At 36.5% G+C, this 24,059-nt stretch overlaps 1 protein-coding gene across 1 annotated transcript; it reads left to right on the forward strand.

Moving 5' to 3' along the window:
- Positions 1 to 10,821: 10,821 nt before the first annotated feature.
- Positions 10,822 to 18,125, forward strand: LOC308698361 (protein unc-93 homolog A). The gene is made up of 8 exons (XM_081378368.1): positions 10,822 to 10,996; positions 13,371 to 13,552; positions 14,721 to 14,950; positions 15,030 to 15,155; positions 15,366 to 15,583; positions 16,632 to 16,767; positions 16,855 to 16,986; positions 17,699 to 18,125. Exons 1-8 carry the CDS (start codon positions 10,898 to 10,900, stop codon positions 17,992 to 17,994), a joined length of 1,419 nt encoding a protein of 472 aa, XP_081234494.1. The 5' UTR covers positions 10,822 to 10,897; the 3' UTR covers positions 17,995 to 18,125.
- Positions 18,126 to 24,059: the final 5,934 nt, after the last annotated feature.

Consider the following 24,059-nt stretch of genomic DNA (forward strand, 5'->3'; position numbering starts at 1 on the left):
ACAACTTAATTTTTTAAACTTTGTCCATGTTTAGCATGGGAATCCAACTATTTAACTGTGTAAAAAACTCAGTATGCATGAAATAGCTTTTCAGCCCCCCTTTAATTTTGCATAAAAATGCAGTGGATCAGGACCTAACAATGTCTATCCCTTAACGCTTCGAAAGGGCCGATCGACTAGGAGGCGCCATTTTCCGTCTCGTCATGGCCCCCTGGAGCCATTTCTTGCTTCTAACAAAAGACAGAAAAATGCCTAAAAGCTGCTGTGTGACAAGGTGTACAGCAAACAAGCTAAAAAAAAACCCAGAAATAAGTTTTTATTAGCTCTCAACCCCAAAAAACGAGTGTTTAGGACATAAAAGTGGATACAGGCAGTTGAGACAGAGCGTCACGTGTCTCATTACTCTGAGAACTAACGTACGCCCGCTGGAGGAGACCGTAATCGGCAACACAGGATAGTTTATCTTACAAAAATATAATATATAAAACTGACATTTGGATATTTGACTCACCAGTGACCAAATGTCTGCACTACTGCACACGTAGTGTATTTTAAGTGCATAGCCTACTGAGTCAAAGAGTATCAATCAACTAGCATTTCATAGATTAGATCCAGAGAGGTAAAGTAGAAAAGGTTTTTATTAACTTTAAAGTGAGCTAACGTCAACGATAACAGGGGCTGTAACGTTAATGTAAGCTATCCCATAACCGCAGCAGTAACAGTTTGATAACGTTATGTATTTGGTCGAAATTGAGTCAAGACTCGAAGTGGGCTTTTTAAATCGCATACTTTCAGAGATATATGAACACCTAACCTGGCAAATGACCGCTTGATTAATTCATTTTTATCACTAAATAAACCATTTTTTTCACATAAACATGAAAATCACTATCCAAACTTAAATGGTTGTAATTCAAGAATGCTTTGGAATATAGTCCTATGGTTGGTCTTTCTTCTGCCTTCGGTTGAGTGTGTGGCTACTCAGCCTATGCAGCGAGCTAAACATACAGTAAGAGAAGGTGGTTCCAGGAATAACAGGACACAGTTTTCTTCTTAGTGCCTTTGCTGAAGACCTCTCTTTTTTATAGTAAAACTGTGAACATACAAGCAAATTTCATTAAAAAAATACATTATTTAACAAACCAAGACTCATTGCTGTGAATTTAAATGCTGAAAGTGATCAGAGTTCAAGATGTAGCCTAAGAATCACAAGATTACATCTTTAAATGATTCAGTTTGTGTCAGTTCGCCACCATGTGGTTGCGGAATATACTGCAGTTAATTGCAGTTTCAGTGCACAGATTCACAGGCAGTTCAAAATACTGTTCAACATGTCTGTAAAAGTATAACAGGTCTTTCCTCTTTAGTTAGATTTAGTAGAACATGAACTCAGTAAGCCTTCGTCAAAACAAAAGCTACTTGTTTTACTTTAACAACCTGTATGTACAACCTGACGACCTAGGTTGCGTGAAAAGCAGTGTTAACATCGACTTAACGTTATAAGATATTGTACAACCACATACTAAACAGAAGCTAGCAACATTAGCTTGGCTTAGATCACAAACAACCTTTTTGCTTGAAAGAGTTAAAATAACCTCTTAAGTACCAGAAAAGTAACAAAACATTTAGAAAAACAAAATTGGTCGCTAATAACTTACAGATTATGGCATGTCAAAGCTTCCCAAATATATAAGGGGTCTGAGAGGAGTGTAGAATGTCAACAGCTCCGGACATTTTTCTCGCACTGCGTGTAACCATAGACAGTAAAAGAAATGGACACAGCAACCCCATTGGAACTCAATTGAGACAAGTGAAGCCCGTTTTCAGCGATTTCTTAGCACTTCCTTTCCTGACGCGCAGACTCAAACCGAGCAAAGCGTTACACGGACCACGTGAGCAACCCGTCTGTCTTCTAGTAGCTGTGCCAAGAGAAATCTGAATCATTCCCTTCCGAATCTTGCAGAGACGAAGAGTGTGAGTAGGAACTGTCCATGAGCTTGGAGCAGGAGCAACTTTTGCTAGGTATTCTGATTAATTATATTGTCATTTTGCCTCTACGTCCCCCCGATTGCCCGCAAGCTTTTCCTCCCGTCCATACGGTAATCTCTCTAGTGTGCGACAGAGAGTTGCGTGGTTATGACGCAATCGTTAGCCTACTTTTAGAAAAAATGCTTCTACGAGGCCATAACATAAGCTACAAGTGAATGGAGCATTTTATACATTGTCGTGTATCTTAAGAAATAAATAATGGACAAATGGATTCTTTAAACGCCTCTGATGTAAAGTTATTCGCTGTCAAAGTGATGCCAAAATGAATGGGAGTCAATGGGATGCTAACGCAAGTGAAGTTCTGCTACAAGATGGCGGCACCCGGCCGACTTCAACTTCCGGTCGACTTCCTTCCCGCTTGCGTGTAACAAACTTTTTTTGCCTGCTGCCTCAGCACATCAGCCCAGAGCTCCGTGTAGCGCATGCAATATATAAACGAAGAAGAACCCCAAAAGAAATACTAAAGGAGATACTGACCCCTAGTGGGAAAATAAAGAAATGCACCAGCGAACTATATCGTGCAGACCAGTGTTAATTTCGTTGACGAATAATTTTCGTCATTATTTTCGTCAACGACATTTTTTCACAGACGAAAACGAGACGATAACTAAATAAAAACTAGTTTTGAATGACGAAAACTATGACGAAAATCTATTGACATTTTCGTCAACGAATAAAAACTAGACGAAAATGTTAGATAGTGACGATTTGGGAAGCGATCCGGTCTGATGTCCTGCGTTTGTGGTAGATGCGCACATTTGTTCTGTGACGTGCTGATCTTCCCAACGGCACACGAGTTGGCATGCGCTGCATGTCTCATCAAACGTTAAAACATGTAAACGTCTGGGAGAATGAGTAGAGCAGACATGTAGATCTGAATAAGAGTGACGACGCAAAAAGAGCTCTATAGACCCTTTTACAGTTGGTAAACACGGTGACGTATTTGTGTGGGCGGAGCTTAGCTGGAGGCAGAAAGATCTCTGGCCGCTTCAATAACGTTAGTTTGCAAGTTTTGTTAGCTTGTTTTTTAACAATGACTGGAGAAAATCCGATTTTGTCTTAATGTGCAAGGTCACTCACTGTCCAGGACGCCGACTGTTATTTGCAAAAGTTAATTTTAACGGACGGAACCAGATGACCGTACACGCTCAGTCAATGGACGAACTGACAGGATTAACGTTAACGCTAACTGTTACCTCCGGTTGAGTGGCCTGACTTCTACACCTACCCGTTAGAGAAACCGAGGGTAAAGAGAAACTGAGGACATATAAATATATTTAGATGCCTATAATATAACTATGTGCTGAATGGTCATGTAAAGGCTTGTGTGGTTCAATCCGCAGTTCTGCCTAGCCAGCGCCAAGACGACAATGTAAAGAGTGACACTACGGTGAAATTTTAATGATATGAATATTTTCTAGAAATAAAAATTCCAGATACAGCATACTCATTTTTCATTGATTCTTGCACCCAAGAACACAACAAGATAACTTTTAATAATAAAAATAATAATTTAAGCTCCTTATTATGTAGCCGAATCTGTGCTGGTTTGTATTGGCCGCCTCCAGTTTTCCGTTTGTTTTGCCTCCAGCTAGCGCCGTGACGTAACTGTGACGTCGGCGCAAAAGGGGTCTATTCGGTACGGTTTTCTGTGCGCACACACCCGACCCGCGAAGCGTGCAGCCACTCACATAGACACCTATAGGCTACAGCGCGCGAGTACAGAATTGAGCTCTCTTTCGTTTCTGAATCGACAAATACACACAACATTATGTCTAAATGTCCGTTTTGGAGAGTATTCACGTAAATAATGTGGGTTATGTCTTAAACAGTTGTGAATGTATCATATGTGCATCAGTGCAATTGGATCCGCATGTCATTCGACATGATCCGATGTCTTAAAGTGACAGTTGGTAATAAATAATGCGGTCTGTGTCCTTAATATTGATCAAGCAACAAAAGAAAAAGAGAAAAGCATTCACTGCTCGTTAATAGCTTTAAAATAAGGATTAATTATATTTAATTCATACAAATAAATATGTCTGTTTGAAAGAATAGAGAATGATGTATGCAAGTTAGCCTATAAAGAATTCATATAGGCTATCATTCATTGAAAAAGAAGACTGTGTTTAGGAAAAGAGGTTTTATTTAATTTTAAGACATTTTTTAAGTTACAGTAATTAAATCTGTATCTGTATTGCACGTTCAAACTTTAAAATCATTCATATTAGCAGGTTAATGTTTTCTCTGGGAGTATATGGGTTTGGAAATTTTAGAGAAATTCTAAATGAATGCATTTCAATTTAAACCCATTATATTTTAAATCAAAATTTGCTGTCAAAATTAACACTGATGTGAGATTATCTTTTGTGAAAAAGCTACAGTCAGTGTTTTTGACATTAAGAATAAAATAAAATACACGTTTTGTATTACAGCCGTTAAATCTGAGTATGTATTGCATATTCAAACCTTAATACCATTCCATAACAGACTGATAAACATTTAGTCAGGTCAACTGTCGACTAGATTTAGTCGACTAAAATCTGCTAATATTTGTTCTACTAAAACAAAACTAGACTAAGACTAAAAGACTTTAAGACTAGACTAAGACTAAAACTCTTATGATATTTAGTCGACTAAAACTAGACTAAGACTAAAAGATTTCAGATGACTAAAATGTGACTAAAACTAAATGGTGTGTTATTCAAAAGACTAAGACTAAGACTAAATCAGAATTTGCTGTCAAAATTAACACTGGTGCAGACCAGAGCCATAGAGAGAGAGTTGCGACACTCCCATGATAGACCTCCGTTGTAAATAATGGCGGCGCTTTTAACCGCCTACTTTAGGGATTTGAAGATCTGAATAGTTCCAAACACTGTCATTTGGGCGTTGGACACCATTCACTTACATTGCTGCGCGTCGAGTTGTTCCAGAGTTAAGTTGCTGAAATATCGACCTCTTTTGAATTGTCAACTGTCTATATTGTATCAGAGGCCCTTTGCGATGCTTATACTGGTCTTCATTTGTAAATGCACAGCGTAATTATTTATATTTTATGTTGGTTGTTTCAACCGATTTTCAAGCACTGCCTGTGCGACTTCATCAGCTGTGACAGTAAGAGTTCGGTAATGAATCGCTACCACCTTTATAGCAACTTTTATTTTATTTTAATTTTTTGGGATATACTAATTTTTCATTATGTTTTATTGTCTTGAGTGAAGCGGCTTGTGAGAACAATGCTGGACCTCTAGGATTGTTATGGGATCGTCCTGTCTGTTTCATGGATCACCTGCCCCTGGTTTTTGTTTTTCTTGTTCACACACACTCACACAAGCACACATTTTTGTTGTCTGTCATTGTTTAATAAAAAATATTTACGCAAACTCTGAATGGACCGCCACGGCAGACCTCTTTGCGTGATCACGAAGGTAGGCTAATGGCTGAATCAAAATTTATAAGCAAAATCACGGGAATCAATAGCCTAATACAGCCCAGTTGTGCTAAAATAAATATCATGTCCATCATCAGATGAATGATATGGAATAGTTAAGTTAGAGCCGCTAAAGCCAGTGCTTCTACCCGCGAACATGAACACTAAGCTTTTCCCTCCAAAAATATAGCCTAAAACTTATCTCCAAATGCAAAACTGATATTAATAAAAATGCAATAATGCAACAACAGCTGAAAAAGTACTTGGGTGTGTGTTTTATTTTATATTTACCGTTCAATAATGCAATCGCTGCTGTCTGTCCCATAGAAGACCATGACAGCCAGCGTATGTTTTGGAACTATTGGGGCTTACATGAATCACGTGACAGCCATAGCGGCGACATCAAAGAGTGTCGCAACTCTTTCTCTCTATGGCTCTGGATAGGCCTATAATATTTATTTATTTGACATGAAGGTGAGTAAATGATGACAGAATTCACTCTCTAAAACACTTTAATGTCTCAATGTTGGCTTGACAACTAAATTTTTGTTGTTAATTTTAAAGTACCCTTAAAACTCACCTTTGATCACCAAAGTGATCTTGAAGCTTGAATGTAACTCTACACCCTTGCCTCATTTAGTATAAGCAATTCTACCAATGTGCAAATTAGCCCCGCCTCCCCGACAAAAAGTTGCTAAACGTTTTCTTTTGAACACCCGTTGAACAACAAGGCTGGTAAACAAGAGGTTGCTGGTTCGATTCTCACAAAGAGTGAGCAAATGAACCTTTGTACTCCTGAGCAAGACACATACTTACAGTAACCACACTTAACCTTCTTACTGTGAACTGTAACGTCAGATAAAGTGAACACTTACTGTAAACAATATGGCCTCAAATAAAGTCTGAGGTAAGGAGTGAAGCACACAGATAAACCTGGGTGGAATCACAGATGTGTAATTACTGACTGTCCCCGCCCAGTTGTCAGAAGTGATTACATCAGTTTATCACATCATATGCATCACAAAACCTAATCCAGCTGGTAAAACATTATCTGAGAGTGCTGACTGTAAAAGGTGAGTCTGCAAAGGCAAGTCACAATAAAAAATAATACAAATCCTTCTGGCTATCAGAGTCAATAAATCTAATCATTATACTAAGTCTTGTGTCAACTAAGACAAGCATGTGTTGTTATGATGAAAATTTACAAAAGTAACTCTGAAAGGATACATTTGATGTAGCTTCATGATGCTTTGATGTTTGGTTATGATATGTTCTTGCTAACAACTCTAAACATGCAAATAACATCTTGATATTCTACTTGTGCAAAGATGATTAATAACTAAGATAATTGAATAAAGATAGAGTGATTATCACATCCGGCATATATTCCTGATAAAACATCAGACTTGCTCTATTTTTAAATAATATAGGTCATGGTAAATGGCCTTTATTCTAATTGGACATGATAAAAATAAGTAATCAAAATAATAATACAAGTTTGTGTTTATATGTGTGTGTACTGTGTATAATTAAATTTGTATATATAAATACACATGCTTGTATATATTTAAGAAAAATGTGTAATTTATATATAAAAAAATTATATTTATATATAATATAAATTATATATAAATATATACAGTATATGTATGCAAATATTTCTTAAATATATACAGTACATGCATGTGTGTGTATTTATATATACAAAATAATTATACAGAGTACACACACATATATTATGTAAACACAAACTTTTATTTTGGATGCGATTAATCGCGATTAATCTTTTGACAGATTATATATATATTTTTTATCACAAAATGGACTGCATTTTGTTTTAGCAGGAAGACACTTAAAGGAGAAATTGGTAACTTTTTTAACTTAATAAAACTGTCTAGAAATCATTTGGATGGTTAAACAACCTGGGGTGCGTTTCCCGAAAGCATCGTTGGCCAACTATGGTCGCAAGTTCCGTCGTTACCAATAGAGTTCAATGGACATTGCGATGAACTTGCGACCATAGTTGGCCAACGATGCTTTCGGGAAACACACCCCTGTTCTGGTGATATTTGTGACTTTCCCCGCTCCCCCCAGCGTTCCCAGGCGGAAAACCAACCTTGCAACTTGGGGACTACTGTCCCGGCAAAATAGAAATTGGAAGTCTCGTGAGAAGCGAGAACGAGAACGAGCGCGAAACACGAATCGCTTTACGGCAATTCAACATAAACACACACGCATGTATGATGTATTACCAGATTACTCACCTCGGTAGACAAAGATCCACACGATTCAGTTGGCTTGCTCTGATCAAAACAAACGCACATGAGCAGCGGTAGAGAGGGTGAGGAGGCCGCCGCAAGTGAGTTTTTTACGACCATGTTGTGACATACGCCCCCCCACAGCTGTAGGGGGAGCTCGTGGGGAAAACATGCGACAACAAAAGGGAAAATCAGCGAAGAAGTGACTAGAGTTCGCTAGAGTTGCCGAGTTCTCCTTTAAGGAATTATCTTAATAAAATGTCTTTAATATTTTATTACATAGTAACCCTTGAATAAAACGAATATGGCATGTGAAGCAGTGCTATATTGTATAATCTTAGAATAGTAGGTTCTATATGGAACCCTAAAGGGTTCTGTCAGGCACTTCATATAGAACCTTTTAGGGGTTCCCATCATGGGATCATTTGATTGATTTTGTTTTAATCCATTTTAAGTTTTAATAACATTTTAAGAGTTAAACAGCTTGTAAACATACTTTATCACTGAACAAAAATGAAAATTAAACATGAAAATATGCAATCAAGACATTTCCCCTATTATAGAACCTGTTTGGCATAATGGGTTCTTTAAAACTAAGCCAAGAAGGTTCTATATAGAACCATGAACGTTTTTTTCCTTTTTTTGGTAGAGAAAAATAAAGCTGTACACCACGTATCGTGTCTAACGACATTCACAATAAAGCATGACCTCTAGTGACTTCAACACTATCAGAAAAATGGTACAAAAGTCTTCACTGTGTCAGTACCTTTTCAAAAGGTACTAATATGTACCGTTTAGATGCTATATGTTTCTTTAAGGTACGTATGTGCACCCTTTAGGGGTAAATAAGGTACAAAGATGTACCCTTTGAAAGGTACTGCCTCAATGACTGAGAATAAATAGTCAGACATCATTTTTTATGATAGCAACAAAAGTTCAAGGTTTGTAGCTGGTAAAGAATACAACCTCATATATAAAGGAATTGGATTTCATTGCACAATACATAAGGGTGCACATGAAGTAAACTAAAGGCTGTAGCAGTCCACACCAAGAAAATGGTTCCGTTTTATATTGTTTTTGTTTTTCATTGTGTTATCATGGTAACTGAGCTTCCAAGTGCATAAGGAAGTGGTGCCATTTATTATTATTAAGGCCAAACTTAAGTCTGTGCTCCAAAGCATTCATGGTTTATGACTGTTTAAGTTTCATTTTCATTTAAAGGGGTCCTTGATTATGATTTCACTTTTTTTAAACTTTAGTCAGTGTGTAATGTTGCTGTTTGAGCATAAACAACATCTGCAAAGTTTTTAAATGGCTTTTTAAGGACTACAAGAAACGGCTGGTAGGGTCTACAACAGGGGTGGGGAACGCTGATCCTGGAGGGCCATTGTCCCTAATCAAACACACCTGAAGCTAATCAATGTCTTCAGGATTACTGAAGTTGCAGGCAGCCGAATGTTTTTTTCAGGGTTGGAGCTAAACTCTGCAGGACAGCGGCCCTCCAGGATCAACGTTCCCCAACCCTGGTCTACAACAAGCTTCTTCCCGGGTTGGTGACATCACAAACCCTAAAATTTAAAGTAAAGCCTGCCCCCCGGGAACACAAGGGGGTAAGGCCATATTGGGCTGCTTAGAAAAAAGGAAGAGTTGGTGTCACTGTTTTTTTAAGTTTGTCCTACGGCTGACAAACTTAGAGAGGTTAAAATGTATTTTTAACACTGTTCCTGAACATTATAACCTCAACGTTTGTCTGTGTGCTGCACATTTTACGGAGAACAGCATAAGAGTACGATGCAGGCTCGCACAAAAGCTTCTCCTGAAAGACAGAGCCATTCCCATTTTGTTGGGACAATTTGTTGTTTATGTACTTGTAAGTATGTCTTATTATTTGTAGTTGTGTTTTCTATTAACAGTTCCAAACATAAGCTTTATGTAGTTGCGATGATAGCTATGATGTAAATGAAGGGCAAAGCTTTGCCTCCGCTAGCCTGCTAACTAACAAAACAGTATTGATGTAGTGATAACTTTAGCTTTTGTAAGCTCTTGCTTTTGTAAGACTGTTCAACGCCCCTTAGCAAGATTATGATTTTGTGATCAATTACTGTTTGTATCACCATAGTTTTCAGACAAATATGATTAAATGGTGGATAACATCGTATCTATAATAAAACTAAAAAACAGAAACATACCACTCTGAAACATCCTGTGAAATCTGTGCTTGCAAAGTCTTTGCTTGAAATCCATTCAGCACAATCCTCGTTTGTTAACATTGTCAGGGTCTGAATCAGGCTCGAAATAGTTTGAAATTGTTCATCATTAATATCTTCATCTGAGTAGAGCTCGCGGTTATGAAGGGGCATGAATTTTTTTTTAAATGTAAGCATGAAAACATTCTCGCACACCCCAAAAACAAAATCAAGACTGTAAAAGGGCATATAGGACCCCTTTAACAAATAATAAATGTATTATAACTACTGCATATAAATAAATCAAATTTAGTACCATAAAATCTCTTTAAATATTAAATAAAAAAACATCAAACTAAACTATAGTACATTCATTCCATTGAATAAAAAAACAAACCAACAACTAATTTTTAACCACCACAGGAGGAGTCTCATGTTTGCAGATTCAGAGAGGACAAACAATGCAGTAAAATTTGTCATTAAATTATATTACTGGTAAAATCTGCTGCACATCTTGGCTGACGTGACTACACACATATCAAAATACATGTGAAATTTAGCACAATAAAGCAATCAGCACACTGACATCATAAAAACATTCTATTTGACAACTGTATGAAAGACTGTTAGCACAATTTTGACAAATGCCAGACTCTTTATATATATTTTTATCTTAGGCTGATGTTTTGATGAACAGGAACATGCTTTTCCATCCTAAAATTTCCTTGGAAAAACTTGTCAAAAGCACTTTTTATAACTGATAAGAGATCAGCAATCATTGACCAAGCTTTAGTCATGTAAATACTGTATGCTTTCTGATTGCATTACACTGAACTTTGTCCTAGAGGATGTTCAGCCTTGCTATATTAGTTCAGTGTGAATTCCAAATCAGTTTAGAATCCGTTCGTTTTGACACGTGACACGTTCACTGGAGGAATTCCTTCTTCTTGAAGCATTTACAGGATTTCAAAATGAAAAAATGTATGAGCCGAACCACCAAAAATGTCCTTGTGGTTTCTTTTGGATTTTTGCTCTTATTCACAGCATATGGAGGGCTGCAGAGTTTACAGGTAACTAATATAAATCAGAGATCATAGATTGTGTTTTTTATTTGTATGTAGCTTTGGGCTGTGTTTGGTAATGATGTCTAACAAATGATGTAAAAACCTTTTTGTTGACATTACTCATAATCAAACTCTTGCAGTACAGCATCAGTGTAATTTTAATAACCAAATAGAAATTGAGCTCTAAATTAGCATGATGTTAGATGACAGCATAGGTTATACTGTATTTATAAAATAAATAAAATTCAACATATTTTTACTTAAATATGTAGGCTACTCATAGACCTAATTATAATTGAAATATGATTATTTGTAGAAAAGGTGCAAAGTATAGTTCATTGATTTTTTCCACATCCATTTACTAAAGAGGTAGTTTGTGTGCATGGGAAATAAAATTCATAATAGTGAAAGTATGGTACATTTTAGGGCTGGGCGATATGGCTGAAAACTGTATCACGATATAAGTGTTTCATATCGGTCGATATTGATAATTATTGATATTTTTATGACATATTTAAAATAAGGACCAGTCCAGGAGACAAAGATATTACATTTAAAGATTTTTTATTTTAAACTTAACCTACCTCTGATTATAATCCCATCAGTTATAAAGGCAGAAATGTCAACACGACCATGGAAAACTCAAAAGTCTAAAATCACAATGAACACTTAACAATTATCTCTTAACATTAAGGTGCAAAATTAAAGAATACGTAAGAAATGCTTTATAAAGGGGTGGACGATATGGCAAAAATATAATATTACGATTTTTTTCAGGAAAATCACGATTCACGATTTTATCACAATTCTTTTTTATGTTGGTTTTACTATTTTGTGACTGAGCATTACAGCCAAACTAATGTCCATATTTTAAAAACAAAGCCTTAGGTAACAAAATATAAAATAAAAAATAATGGCAGACAGGGGCGAAGATAAAAAATGTTCTCATTATTTTCTTTGTTATTAAATATTAAGATCAAAGATACACAGTACACATACACAACTTAATATACAAATTAAATAAACAGTGCTTTATGTTTTCAGCTACAGTAGGTGTATTTAACAGTAGCATTGCAGAAAGTAATTAAATGAACAAATATGAAAATAAAACAAAACAGACTTAACTGTATAAATTATACATTGATACTTATTAAAGCTATTATTAAAGTTATCAGTCACGAGCAGTGAGTGATTTTCTCTTTACATTTTGTTGTTTTATTAACATTAAAGGGATAGTTCTCCTAAAAATTCTAATTTTCATAATTTACTCTCTCACGTTGTTTTAAACTCTGAAAGTTTCTTTCTTCTGTTGAAAATAAAAGTTATTTGGAAGAATGTGGGTTACCAAACAGTGACTTCCATAGTATATTTTTCTCCTATGGAAGTCAATGGGGACCAGCTACTGTTTGGATACCCACATTCTTCAAAATATTAATATTAGAAAATATTAGAAGGAAATTAATACAGGTTTGGAACAACATTAGAGTGCGTAAATTATGAGATAATTTTTTATTTTTGGGTGAACTATCCCAATATATAACCTATAACCCATTATGCCTAACCTCCTTGACGCCCGCAAATGAGATCCAATCTCCCGGAATCGTGCACTAGAGAGTGACTGCGCGCGCATGTGTGTGTGTGTGTTTGTGTGACTATAAATATGACTATAAAGGCATATTAATATTAGCAAACTTTCGCGCCCATAGATATATGTGTAGCTATATCTATGTTTCGCGCCGATGGGTAGCAGGCTAGTGTGGGTAATAAATAAACTGTGCAATGCAAAACAGGCTCATTGCAGCCACTAATGCAGGGATAAATAGACCTGTCTTGCCAAATGGATTTATCTTCTTTTCTTTTTTAACAGATTGCAAAGTGGCACTTTTATTGCTTTTCTATTTTTGAACTTGATACAAATTTTGACACAGCTGCACTTTTATTTTCTCTATTTTTGAATTTCATGCAAATTTTGACACAGCTGCACTTTTATTTTCTCTATTTTTGAATTTAATGCAAATTATGACAGCTGCACTTTTATTTTCTCTATTTTTGAATTTCATGTAAATTATGACACAGCTGCACTGTGTATTTTTGAAACTGCTGTTATTTGATGTAGATAGTTTGTATTTAGATATAACTTGTTACTTTACTGATACTACTTGTTAATTCAATAAATTTGAACATTTTATTTCTTTAGCATGTTGAGGCAGGTGGGGCTTGGAAATTCCCCCTTGTTCAAAGTGGGGAATTACCGAAAAAGTTTGAGAACCACTGATCTAAAGGGACAGAACAGTTGAAGAAACTCTGACATTGCTTTGTGTATCTTGCTATTGATTTGTGGATGTATTTATATTGACAGAAGCATGTTTGTATGTTACAGAGCAGTCTCAATGCTGAGGATGGAATGGGCGTTATATCGCTCAGCGTCATCTATGGAGCCATCATTTTGTCCTCAATGTTTCTGCCCCCAATAATGATCAAAAATCTGGGCTGTAAATGGACCATCGTCATTTCAATGGGTTGTTATGTGGCATATTCCTTTGGAAACCTTGCGCCAGGCTGGTGCGTGTATTTCTCCACCTTTTGTACTTGCTGATCTGTTGAATAATATGCACAAATAAGTGTTTAGTTTTAAGCTAAAATGTGAGAGACCGTTTCAAATCCCAGACATGACAAGACTATTATGTTTGAGATATAAGACAGAGCTTAAAGGGATAGTTCACCCAAAAATGACAATTCTTTCACTCACTCTCATGTCGTTCACACAACATCTGCTCTCGCGTCAACACAACACGCATGTGTCGTGGTGCTTTTGTGAACGTGCGTTGTAGAATAATATTTTGTAAATAAAGTGGTAAATTATGTTTTTTTGCGCAAACAATGCACTCACATCGCTCCATAAAACTGAGTTTAAACCATTTGGGTCACATGGATTACTTTAATAATGTCTTTATACCTCTCTGGGGCTTGAAAGTGGAAGTTAACTGTCAATGGAGGGACAGAAAGCTCTCAGATTTCATTAATAACATCTTTATTGGATTTCCAAAGATGAACACATCAAGTCTTACAGGTTTGGAACGACATGAAGGTGAGTAATTAACAACAGAATTTAAATTTTTTGGTGAACTATCCCTTTAAAGGGATAGATCTGTAAAACCATCATAAAAGTGGTCCATATGATTTATGGAAGGGTTATGGAAGCTAGCAAAAAATATATGAAAAAAATATATATTTAAACTGTTTTTAAGGACTTTATAAATTATATTTACACTGTTATATTTAAAGGATTTTTTTAATGTTTTTGAAAAAAAGTATCTTACCAAGGCTGTATTTATTTGATCCAAAAATACAGTATACAGTAATATTGCAAAAAATATTACTAATATAAGAACTGTTTTCTATTTTAATATATTTAAAAATTTCATTTATTTGTGTGATGTCAAAACTGAATTTTCAGCATCATTACTCCAGTCTTCAGTGTCACATGATCCTTCAGAAATCATTATGAAATGATGATTTGCTGCTCCTGAAACATTTCATATTATTATCAATGTTCAATGAATGATTTTTGTAAAAACCGTGATACATATATTGATACACTTTAATGAATAACAATTCAAAATATTTTTTTTGTAACATTATTAATGTCTTTACTATAATTTTTGGCCAATTAAACAAATTCCGAATATAACAAATTACTGATGTCTCTGAAATCATTTTGTTTCTGCAGGCCAAGTCTGATGACCACTTCTGCCATTCTAGGTATGGGAGGTTCTCCGCTGTGGTCTGCAAAATGCACCTATCTCACAATTAGTGGAAACATGCGTGGCCAGAAAATCAACAAGAAAGGCCAGGATCTCATAAACCAATATTTTGGCATTTTTTTCTTCATTTTTCAATCTTCTGGGGTATGGGGAAACCTCATGTCATCTCTCATATTTGGCCAGGACTCTAACATAGGTACAGTTGAATTAAATACTTTGCCAGCGTCTCTGTATTTTGGTGACTGTAAATGCACTGAGCGTCTATCCATTTCTAGTCGAAGTCCCTGAGGAGAACCTGCAGTTCTGTGGTGTGGCAACATGCCTTGACAATTTCACCATCATTGGAAACTCAACCCGTCCAGCAAGACACTTAGTAAACACACTACTAGGCTGCTACATTGGTAGGTCATATTTGTGTACAAACATAACATTATTATTATTATTATTATTTTTTGTATGCTTGTATAGTGAGCTGTTGAAATGACTTCATTAATACTATCCCCTGAAAAATATAGCTTAGAATATTCAGCACTGTGTGTAGGCAACTCATTTTCATGGTTCTATGAAGGTCCATTAAGACTGTATAACCTAGTGTTTCCTGGTCTATGCAGGTGTGGGGGTTCTGGCCATGATTTTTGTGGCAGTGTTCTTGGACAACATAGACCAAGGTCTGGCCAAAGAATTTCGAAAGAACAAGGGCAACGAATCATTTTGCAGCACCTTTCTGGCTACCTTCAAGCTCTTGAGAGATCCCAGATTGTTGCTGCTCATCCCACTGACCATGTACAGTGGGTTCGAGCAAAGTTTCCTCTCTGGCGAATTCACAAAGGTACCTAACCAAATACAGACTGAGTCAAAAAATAAAGGGGGCTTGGGAAACAAAATGCCACCAGAATTAATAAAAATTCCGCCAAAATTTAAGATGGGGCAAAAAAATGTATGATGTTTTTAAAATTTATAACATACAAAACAGTTAAGCAAATGGATGCCCTACACAGAACTTCAGTTATCCCCTTATATTTAAAACATTAATATCTCATTGCATTATTTTGTTACACTTTATTTTAATAGAAAGGGGTCACTTGCGCTTCAGCCTGGTTGGTGCTCACGGAACAGGACGCAAAAATTTAAAAGAGGAGACCCAAGGTATAGCTAGGACCAAGGAGCAGGACAGGAGCACACAACGTTTTACTGTAAGTGATTTTTATTGTTGCAAAACGTCTAACGTTTCGACGCCCTTTCGACTCTGTTTCGACGCATGGGGGTCGAAACGTTAGTAGTTTTGCACCAATAAAAATCACTAAAAATGTTGTGTGCTCCGGTCCTGCTCCTTGGTCCTAGCTAGACCTTGGGTCTCCTCTTTTGACTTTATTTGAATGTTTGTTACAGTGTTATTACACATTTAAGTACTGAGTAATAATAATGTACTGACAAAATGAATTCACATTACTTATAAAAAGTACCTGGATGACCTAATACTTCTGGCGACATTCTGAAGTGTGTATATGATGGACACTTTACTATCCCATGAGGCCACGGGAGAGGATTTGTGATGGTCATGTACCCTAAAGGGGTATTGCATATTTAGCCCTAAAAGGGTGCAACATGGCGAAAGTAGTACGTTAGAATTACATTCATACTACACACACTCATACATACAACATACTCTTTTAGCGGTTGTGAAGTAATCACTCACTTAAAATAAGTAGCTACCTGAGAGAGTATGCGATCTCGGACTCAGCCATTTTGTTTGACTGGTAACAGTTCAACTGCTTATTCTAATTGAATTTATTGTTTAAACATTTATAATGGGAAAGTTTATTTCTAATTCATTCTCATGGAAAATGAGCATGTGTTTGTGATCCTCTTTCCCGCAGAACTATGTGACTTGTGCGTTAGGAATACATTATGTTGGCTTTGTGATGATCTGTTTCGCTGCTACTAACTCCCTGTGCTCATTTGCGTTTGGGAGACTGGCTCAATACACTGGAAGAATCCCCCTCTTTTGTTTGGGTAATACATGAACAGCTTGACATATGGTTTAAGGTTAAATATTGTCTCTAGAATTGATGCTCATACTGTCTCACTACACTTTCACAGCTGCACTGACAAACCTGGGCTGTTTTGTGGGTCTTTTGTTCTGGGAGCCTCATCCAAACCAGCTGCCTGTGTTCTTCGTGATTCCGGCTCTCTGGGGCATGGCAGACGCTGTGTGGCAAACGCAAACCAATGGTGAGTGCTTAATACTGCATACTACTTAGTTACCTATACAGTCAAGTTATTTTTATGAATATTAAAGGGTTAGCTCACCTAAAAATGTACTCACCCTCAAGCCATCCTTAGTGTTTATGACTTTCTTTTTTTCAGCCAAACACAATTAAAAATATCCTGGCTCTGAATGGCAGTGAATGGTACCATTTTTTTAAGCCCAAAAAAGCGCTTCCATCCATCATAAAAGTAATCCATACAACTCCAGTGGGTTAATAAAGGCCTTCTGAAGCAAAACGATGCATTTTTATAAGAAAAATATCCATAATTATAACTTTATAAACTGTAATCACCAGCTTCCGGAAACGGCCGTCACGAGAGAGTCGAGTTCTGGCGTATGACGTAGGATGTAGGAGTAGCGTAGCGTAAACATTTCTCTTTAAAAATTCTCCTTTTAGATTTGTGACCGGTGTTTTGTTTTGCTCTATCCTCTGCACTTCCGCATTCGTCAATATGTCATGCGTCATTTAAAAAAAAAAAAGAAAAATGTAGGGGTTATTATTACTATTATTATTACTACTTAACATTAATTTAAAAAAAAAAAAATGCTTCCACAGATGTTTAATGTGTTTTATATTTGTTGTATTGCATTTTATGGTATTCAAGTTAACATTATGTTGTTAAGTTATAAATATTTTTATAGTTATTTATTATACTGTGTATTATTTCATTGCAGCACTTTATGGAATTCTCTTTGCTGAGAACAAAGAAGCAGCATTTGCCAACTACCGCATGTGGGAGTCCCTTGGTTTTGTTATAGCCTTTGCTTACAGCACATTCATCTGCCTGTCCACCAAGATCTACATTGCTTTGGCTGTTCTGGCCCTTACCATGGTAACTTACCTTTACGTTGAGTACGAGGAGTACAAGCATCCAACTCCACCAGTGATAATGGAGGACTTGCATAAACCAGAAAAGGACGACCTCACAGAATTGAACGATAAAGATATTATTGCCCAGACACAAATGTAAATAGATTTTGGTTGATATATCTGTCTCAGCATGTAAAATGTTTTTGTTGTCTTTCAGAGATTATTTTTACAGTAGTTTTTACAGTGTTGATGTAACATAGAAATATTTTGATAAATCTTCTTTATAACTGTACAAAGGCAAATTTTGTGTTTTTATGATTCTGTTTACCTAATTGTTACACTAAGTGCAACAGATAGAATGCTCATTATGTTAAAGGAGCTGTATGTAAGAAATCTATTTCAATTAATCATAAAATGGCCCTGATGTGTCACTAGACATTAAGAAATCATGTTCATTTCAAATACTTATATCACTGACAACAGTAGTCCGGCCAGGATATTGTCATTTAAAAAGTGGACTTGCAGCCCTCAACTGATGTTGATGTTGTCATCTTGTGTTTTGGCCTGACGCGCCGCCCTCCACCTATCTACCAATCACGAAGTCAGTAGTGTTTCGGGATCCGGGTTGCCAGCTTTGCTCTAACCTACTCTAGCCGGATAAAAATGTCTAACGTTACTAAATCAAAAAGATCTCGTTATTATTCAGAAATTCGTTGTGATAAAGTCCGAAATAAAACCAGAATTTGTATTGGAGATGCTTTTGAAAGATGGAGATGGCTGAAAACGGAGAATAATTTGAACACAGACGAAATGTTGCTAATTTTCTCCAGGACAGGTAAGATTCATCTATGCTTGGCTAACTTGTAAGTCACTTGATGTCAATGGACATTTCATATATTCATGACAGTCGAACAAAGTTATGCATGTTCGTGCAAAGTAACGTAACATTAGCTCACATGGACGTATCCTAACATTTGCAATGCATTAGGAGCCCGTTTCTCTGTCATTATGCTGAGACGCTGATGAAAACAACATTAGCACGCCCATTATGGCAATTTGAAACATAATTGAGACAGAAGCCTAACTTTACCTCAGAAAAAATTATTCGTCATTCGTTCTTCTCGTACAGTATATCGTGGACTAAGTTACACATGCTGCAAGTTGACCTGTATGACCATTGCTAATGTAATTTAGTTAACTCTAACAATATTTTCTAATGGGACTGAAAACAACCCTGTGATAGCCATTGGTGATATTGAATTTGTCCCGCGTTATAATTGCTGTGGCAAATGTTTTGGTTATTTGTTAGCCTACTTATGACAAAAACTTTAGTAGGCCTAAGTTACTTAAATCGAGATTTTTTTTTTCGTATTGAAAAATAAGTTGTTGTTTATATGTTTTTTTTCTTTGTTTTACTATTATCCTTTTATTCTCAGATTTTTTTCAATTGTAATTGTATTTATATGTTCAAAATAAAAAAATCAAATCAAATTAAATATCAAATCAAAAACGCTTATCTCTTCAGCTATTATGGCCCCAGCAATCTTTACGATTATATTTAACTAATGACAATTAGTACATTTTTTAAATACATAGTTACTTATCAAAATATCTCTCATGAAGCATAAACATAATTAACAGAAAAAAAATTACTGTGTACGTCTCGTCGTCACTTGCCATTGGAAGCTCATTGAAGCAGCCTACGTTTCTGCTGAATCCTGCAGCTTATCTGGCAACCTCGAGTCAGGGGGGAGGGGAGGGGATACACCGCTCTACAGTATTTTTAAAGTGATTGCAGTACCAGTTTTGGGCACAATCCTACATACAGTTCCTTTAAATGTGAGCATGTCAGGTTAACATTTGGCACTCAAGGGCCTGGTTTAACCTTAGTTCAATAAGGACATTTAAGTGTCTTTTATAAACGTGCCTTAGAAAAAAACATTACTGGTGTGCATCTTGAGACAAAACAATGGCACATATATATTTTAAGATATGTCAGTGCAAGTTGCTTTTAGTTAAAACAGCTCAAACATGCATTTTAGTCTAAGACTAGCTTAAGTCTTGTCTGTGAAACCAGGGGGAAAGTGTTTGGTCGATTAGGAGATCATATGGAAATATTATCATAAAGTAGGCTTGTTTTACTGATTTTGGGATGGATGTCTATATGGAGTAAATAAGCTGTTTTTCCTCCGAATAAAACATGACTTTAAATTAAATTACACCAGCTTCACTGTGCTGAGTCAATGATCAAAGTTTGGTGTTGTAAAACATGCCAAATCTACATTAAGAAAATCATTGGGTAAGATCCTGATAATAACATGAGTAACTGAGACCATAAAAAAGAAATGATGTTTAAGATTATATATATAATACTATATAATATTCTTTACAGACAGAAGATTAACCCCTCAGCATCACTGAAGTGGCAAAAACAAGACAGAATATATGTAAATATTGCCACAAGATTAAAATGAGAAGTTTTTTTTGGGGGGGGGGGGGGGATTATGATTCTCATACAAGATAATCTTTACAGCTTTTAAAGGGTGTTTCTGCATACAAGTTCTTCCTGAGATACTCATTTAGATAGTCTGTGTGAGTCATCATGAAACTTAAAAACAAACCTTTTTTTTTTAAACTTATGCATTACAGAAATGGCTATTTCTTTTATTAAAGGCAAAAGGCTGAAAATGAGAAGTGAAACAATGTAACAATGAATCAAAATAACAGAAGAAAGAAACTCATACAGGTTTGGAACAACTTGAGGGCGAGTAAATGATGAAATATTTTTTTGGGTGAACTATTCCTTTAAGCAGTGAGTTTTACATGACATTCTACCTCCAATTTTAGTTACCATGACAGGAGTTAATTCATTCCCCAATAAACAAACAGATGGACTATCAAATTCTGTACGCGGTCGGCTGCTATGAAGGCTGTATTGTAACTCGCTGTTTTCATATGTGCTTTCTCCGTTATGGTAAATATAAACTAATGCTATGGTTTATGCAGTGGTTAAACTGGCTTTTGTAGGGAGGGGGAGCCCTTATCGCATCGTAAAATGACTTAATGTGTTGAGAAATGTGGTGATCAATGTATAATTTCACTGTAATAAAGGTATTATCACACTTTAATAAAGGTATAATTACACATTTATATTACACTGTAATAAAGGTATAATTACACAATGTATTACATTGTAATAAAGGTATAATAACTAGGGCTGTCAATTGATAAAAAAATGTAATAGCGATTAATCGCATGATTGTTATGAGTTAACTCGCGATTGATCGCAATTCATCGCACATTTTTTATTTGTTCTAAATGTACCTTAAATTAAAACTTTTCAAGTTTGTAATACTCTAAATCAACATGGGCATGGATAAATATGGATGCTTTATGCAAATGTATGTTTATTATTGAAACCATAGTCAACATAGAGCATGAAGACAAGACATGTTTCAAAGGTCATAGATGTTTTTCAAAGAACTTGTTCATGTCTATTAGACACATGTAGAAAGAACAAAGAAATACCAGATTCTAATTATTCTCTTTCTTTGCACTGAACAATTTACTAACACAAACATGCTTAGATTTTTGCATGACAGGGCAGCTCTTCTGAAAATGCTAAACGTACATTTATTATTTATTATTACATTAGTTTATCTCTCTCTATGCCCATTTTAATGAAGCTAAATTCTGAATAAAACTGTTTTCATTGGTATATTTTACTGTTTCTTTTGTCAAACAACGGAATGAATATGAAATAGTGACTGAAATGCAACCCAATAAACATAACCAGCTCTCCCTTCCAAGACGTTAATCTGCACAAAAATCCTGATAATCAAGTCGTCGTCTGATGAAATCAAATACACATAAGATAAAGACAATATTTGTGTTGTGATTTCGGCTATACTTGCATGTAAAATTAGAGAAGCAACATAATATCTGTGTTTAACTGAATTAAAGATACTACGAGACGCAGAGAGAGAGAGAGAGAGAGAGGTGCGCGCGCGTGCTGGGAGAGCAGTACCGGCGATTCTCCGAAACTAAATAAGGTTTGGGCGCTTTTTTGAAGGGAAAAAAATGGCTAAAGGGGTCTGCAATGTCGCTAAATTGGCAAGACTGTGTATCTCCATTTCTTCAACTAGGGGTTGGGCCACGGGTCAAAAAGAAAATATGCACTGCGTTGATCAGCCGTTAAAAAAATTTGTGCCGTTAATATGATTTTGCGTTAACGCGTTATTAACGCGTTAACTTTGACAGCACTAATAATAACACAATTGTTACGAACCCTGTTGTTTAAATGCTCGTCTTGAAAGGGTTCAGCAACATAAAAGGAGACGCAAGGCAAAGAGCAGTTTAAAACATTTATTAAGACTAATAAATGACTGCACAAACTCACGTCTCTCGATTCTTTTTTCTCTCCACATGTAAACACACATTTACTCTACACTAAAGTCAACACAGACATAACAAACACTAACAAAGTGAAACAAAATAGTAGCACAAACTACAAAGAACACAGCTTGGGTTGACCAGCGGCTAGGCATCATGACACGCATGGAGTTCACCGTCGCGTGCCTCACCCTCCTTCACACTCCACTTATATGCTCAGCACGAGCCATCAGAGCAACAGGCCACAGGTACGCAAGGTCGGAGCCTACACTCAGAAAGAAACCCCAATTAGAAAACAAAACAAACATACAAAAATACACAGGCAACACCCATAAGACTGAGGCCGTAACACTTCTCCCCCTAAAGGAAGAATCAGATTTTTTTCTTTTCTTTCCTTCCTTAGAAGAGAAAAGAAAACTGATTCTGCATAAAATCACACAGGGAGCTTAAACCAATCCACGAGACAACGCGTCTGCTACCACGTTGTCAGATCCTCTTTTATGATGGATCTCTAAATTATATGGTTGAACCATTAAAGCCCAACGCATCAATCGTTGATTATGGTTGTACATTTTGCTCAGAAAAACCAGCGGATTATGATCCGTGTAAACGACGACAGGAGAAGAACTAGACCCCACATAAACGTTAAAATGTTGTAAGGCTAACAACATAGCTAAAGTCTCTTTTTCGATCGTTGAATAGTTCAACTGATGAGGGTTAAACTTAGCTGAAAAGTACGATACGGGGTGACCTATTTCGTCAGCACCCTCCTGCAGCAGGACAGCTCCCACTCCAAACGCACTAGCGTCTACCTCAAGCTGGAATGGACGAGTCACATCTGGAGCAGACAGAACAGGTGCACTGCAAAGGAGAGATGTTGCAGAGAGAAATGCCTGCTGGCACTCATTAGTCCAGTTAAAACAAACTTTAGGACTACACAATTTTGTTAAAGAGGCAACAACACTCGAGAAATTTTTACAAAAGCACCGGTAGTACCCAACCATCCCCAGGAATCTACGTAGTTCTCTCCTCGTAGTAGGTACTGGGTAGCTGAGGACAGCAGCCACTTTTCCGTCCACTGGCCGTACCTGACCGTTTCCCACCTGCTTTCCTAAATAGGTGACAGAAGCCTTCACAAATTCACATTTTTTTAGGTTTAACGTTAAGGAAGCCGCTTCTAATCGGTGAAACACGTCATGTAAAGTCAACATGTGTTCAGCCCATGTAGACGAATAAATGACCACATCGTCTAAATAGATATTGCAGTTTGGAACTTCGCCTAACACGATAAACATTAAACGTTGAAACGTTGCTGGTGCGTTCCGCAAACCGAAGGCCATACGCGTGTACTGCAGAAAAGCATCAGGGGTTACGAACGCGGAGATCTTAGAAGCGCGCTCGGTTAAAGGCACCTGCCAATAACCTTTCAAAAGGTCTAACTTAGTGATGTATTTCGCACCCCCAAGACTGTCAATGCAATCGTCCATTCGCGGTAACGGAAAAGCATCAGCCACAGTGACGGAATTTACCTTTCTAAAGTCAGTACAAAAACGTAAAGACCCATCAGCCTTTGGTACTAGAACTCACGGCGAGCTCCATGGACTATTACTCGGGACAGCGAAACCATTCTGCAATAAATACTTAACCTCACTTTTCATTGCTTCTCTCTTACTTATTGGGCAACGATAAGCATGTTGCTTGATTGGTAATGCACTACCGACCTCGATGTCATGCTGGATGATATTAGTACCGGGAGGAACGTCGTTGAACAAACTCGGGAAACTATCTATCAGCTTCATTACGTCTTCCCGCTGTTCAGGCGAGAGATAAGAT

This window comes from Scardinius erythrophthalmus (genome assembly GCF_964197995.2).
Source record: "Scardinius erythrophthalmus genome assembly, chromosome: 11".
Classification (NCBI taxonomy): Eukaryota; Metazoa; Chordata; class Actinopteri; order Cypriniformes; family Leuciscidae; genus Scardinius; species Scardinius erythrophthalmus.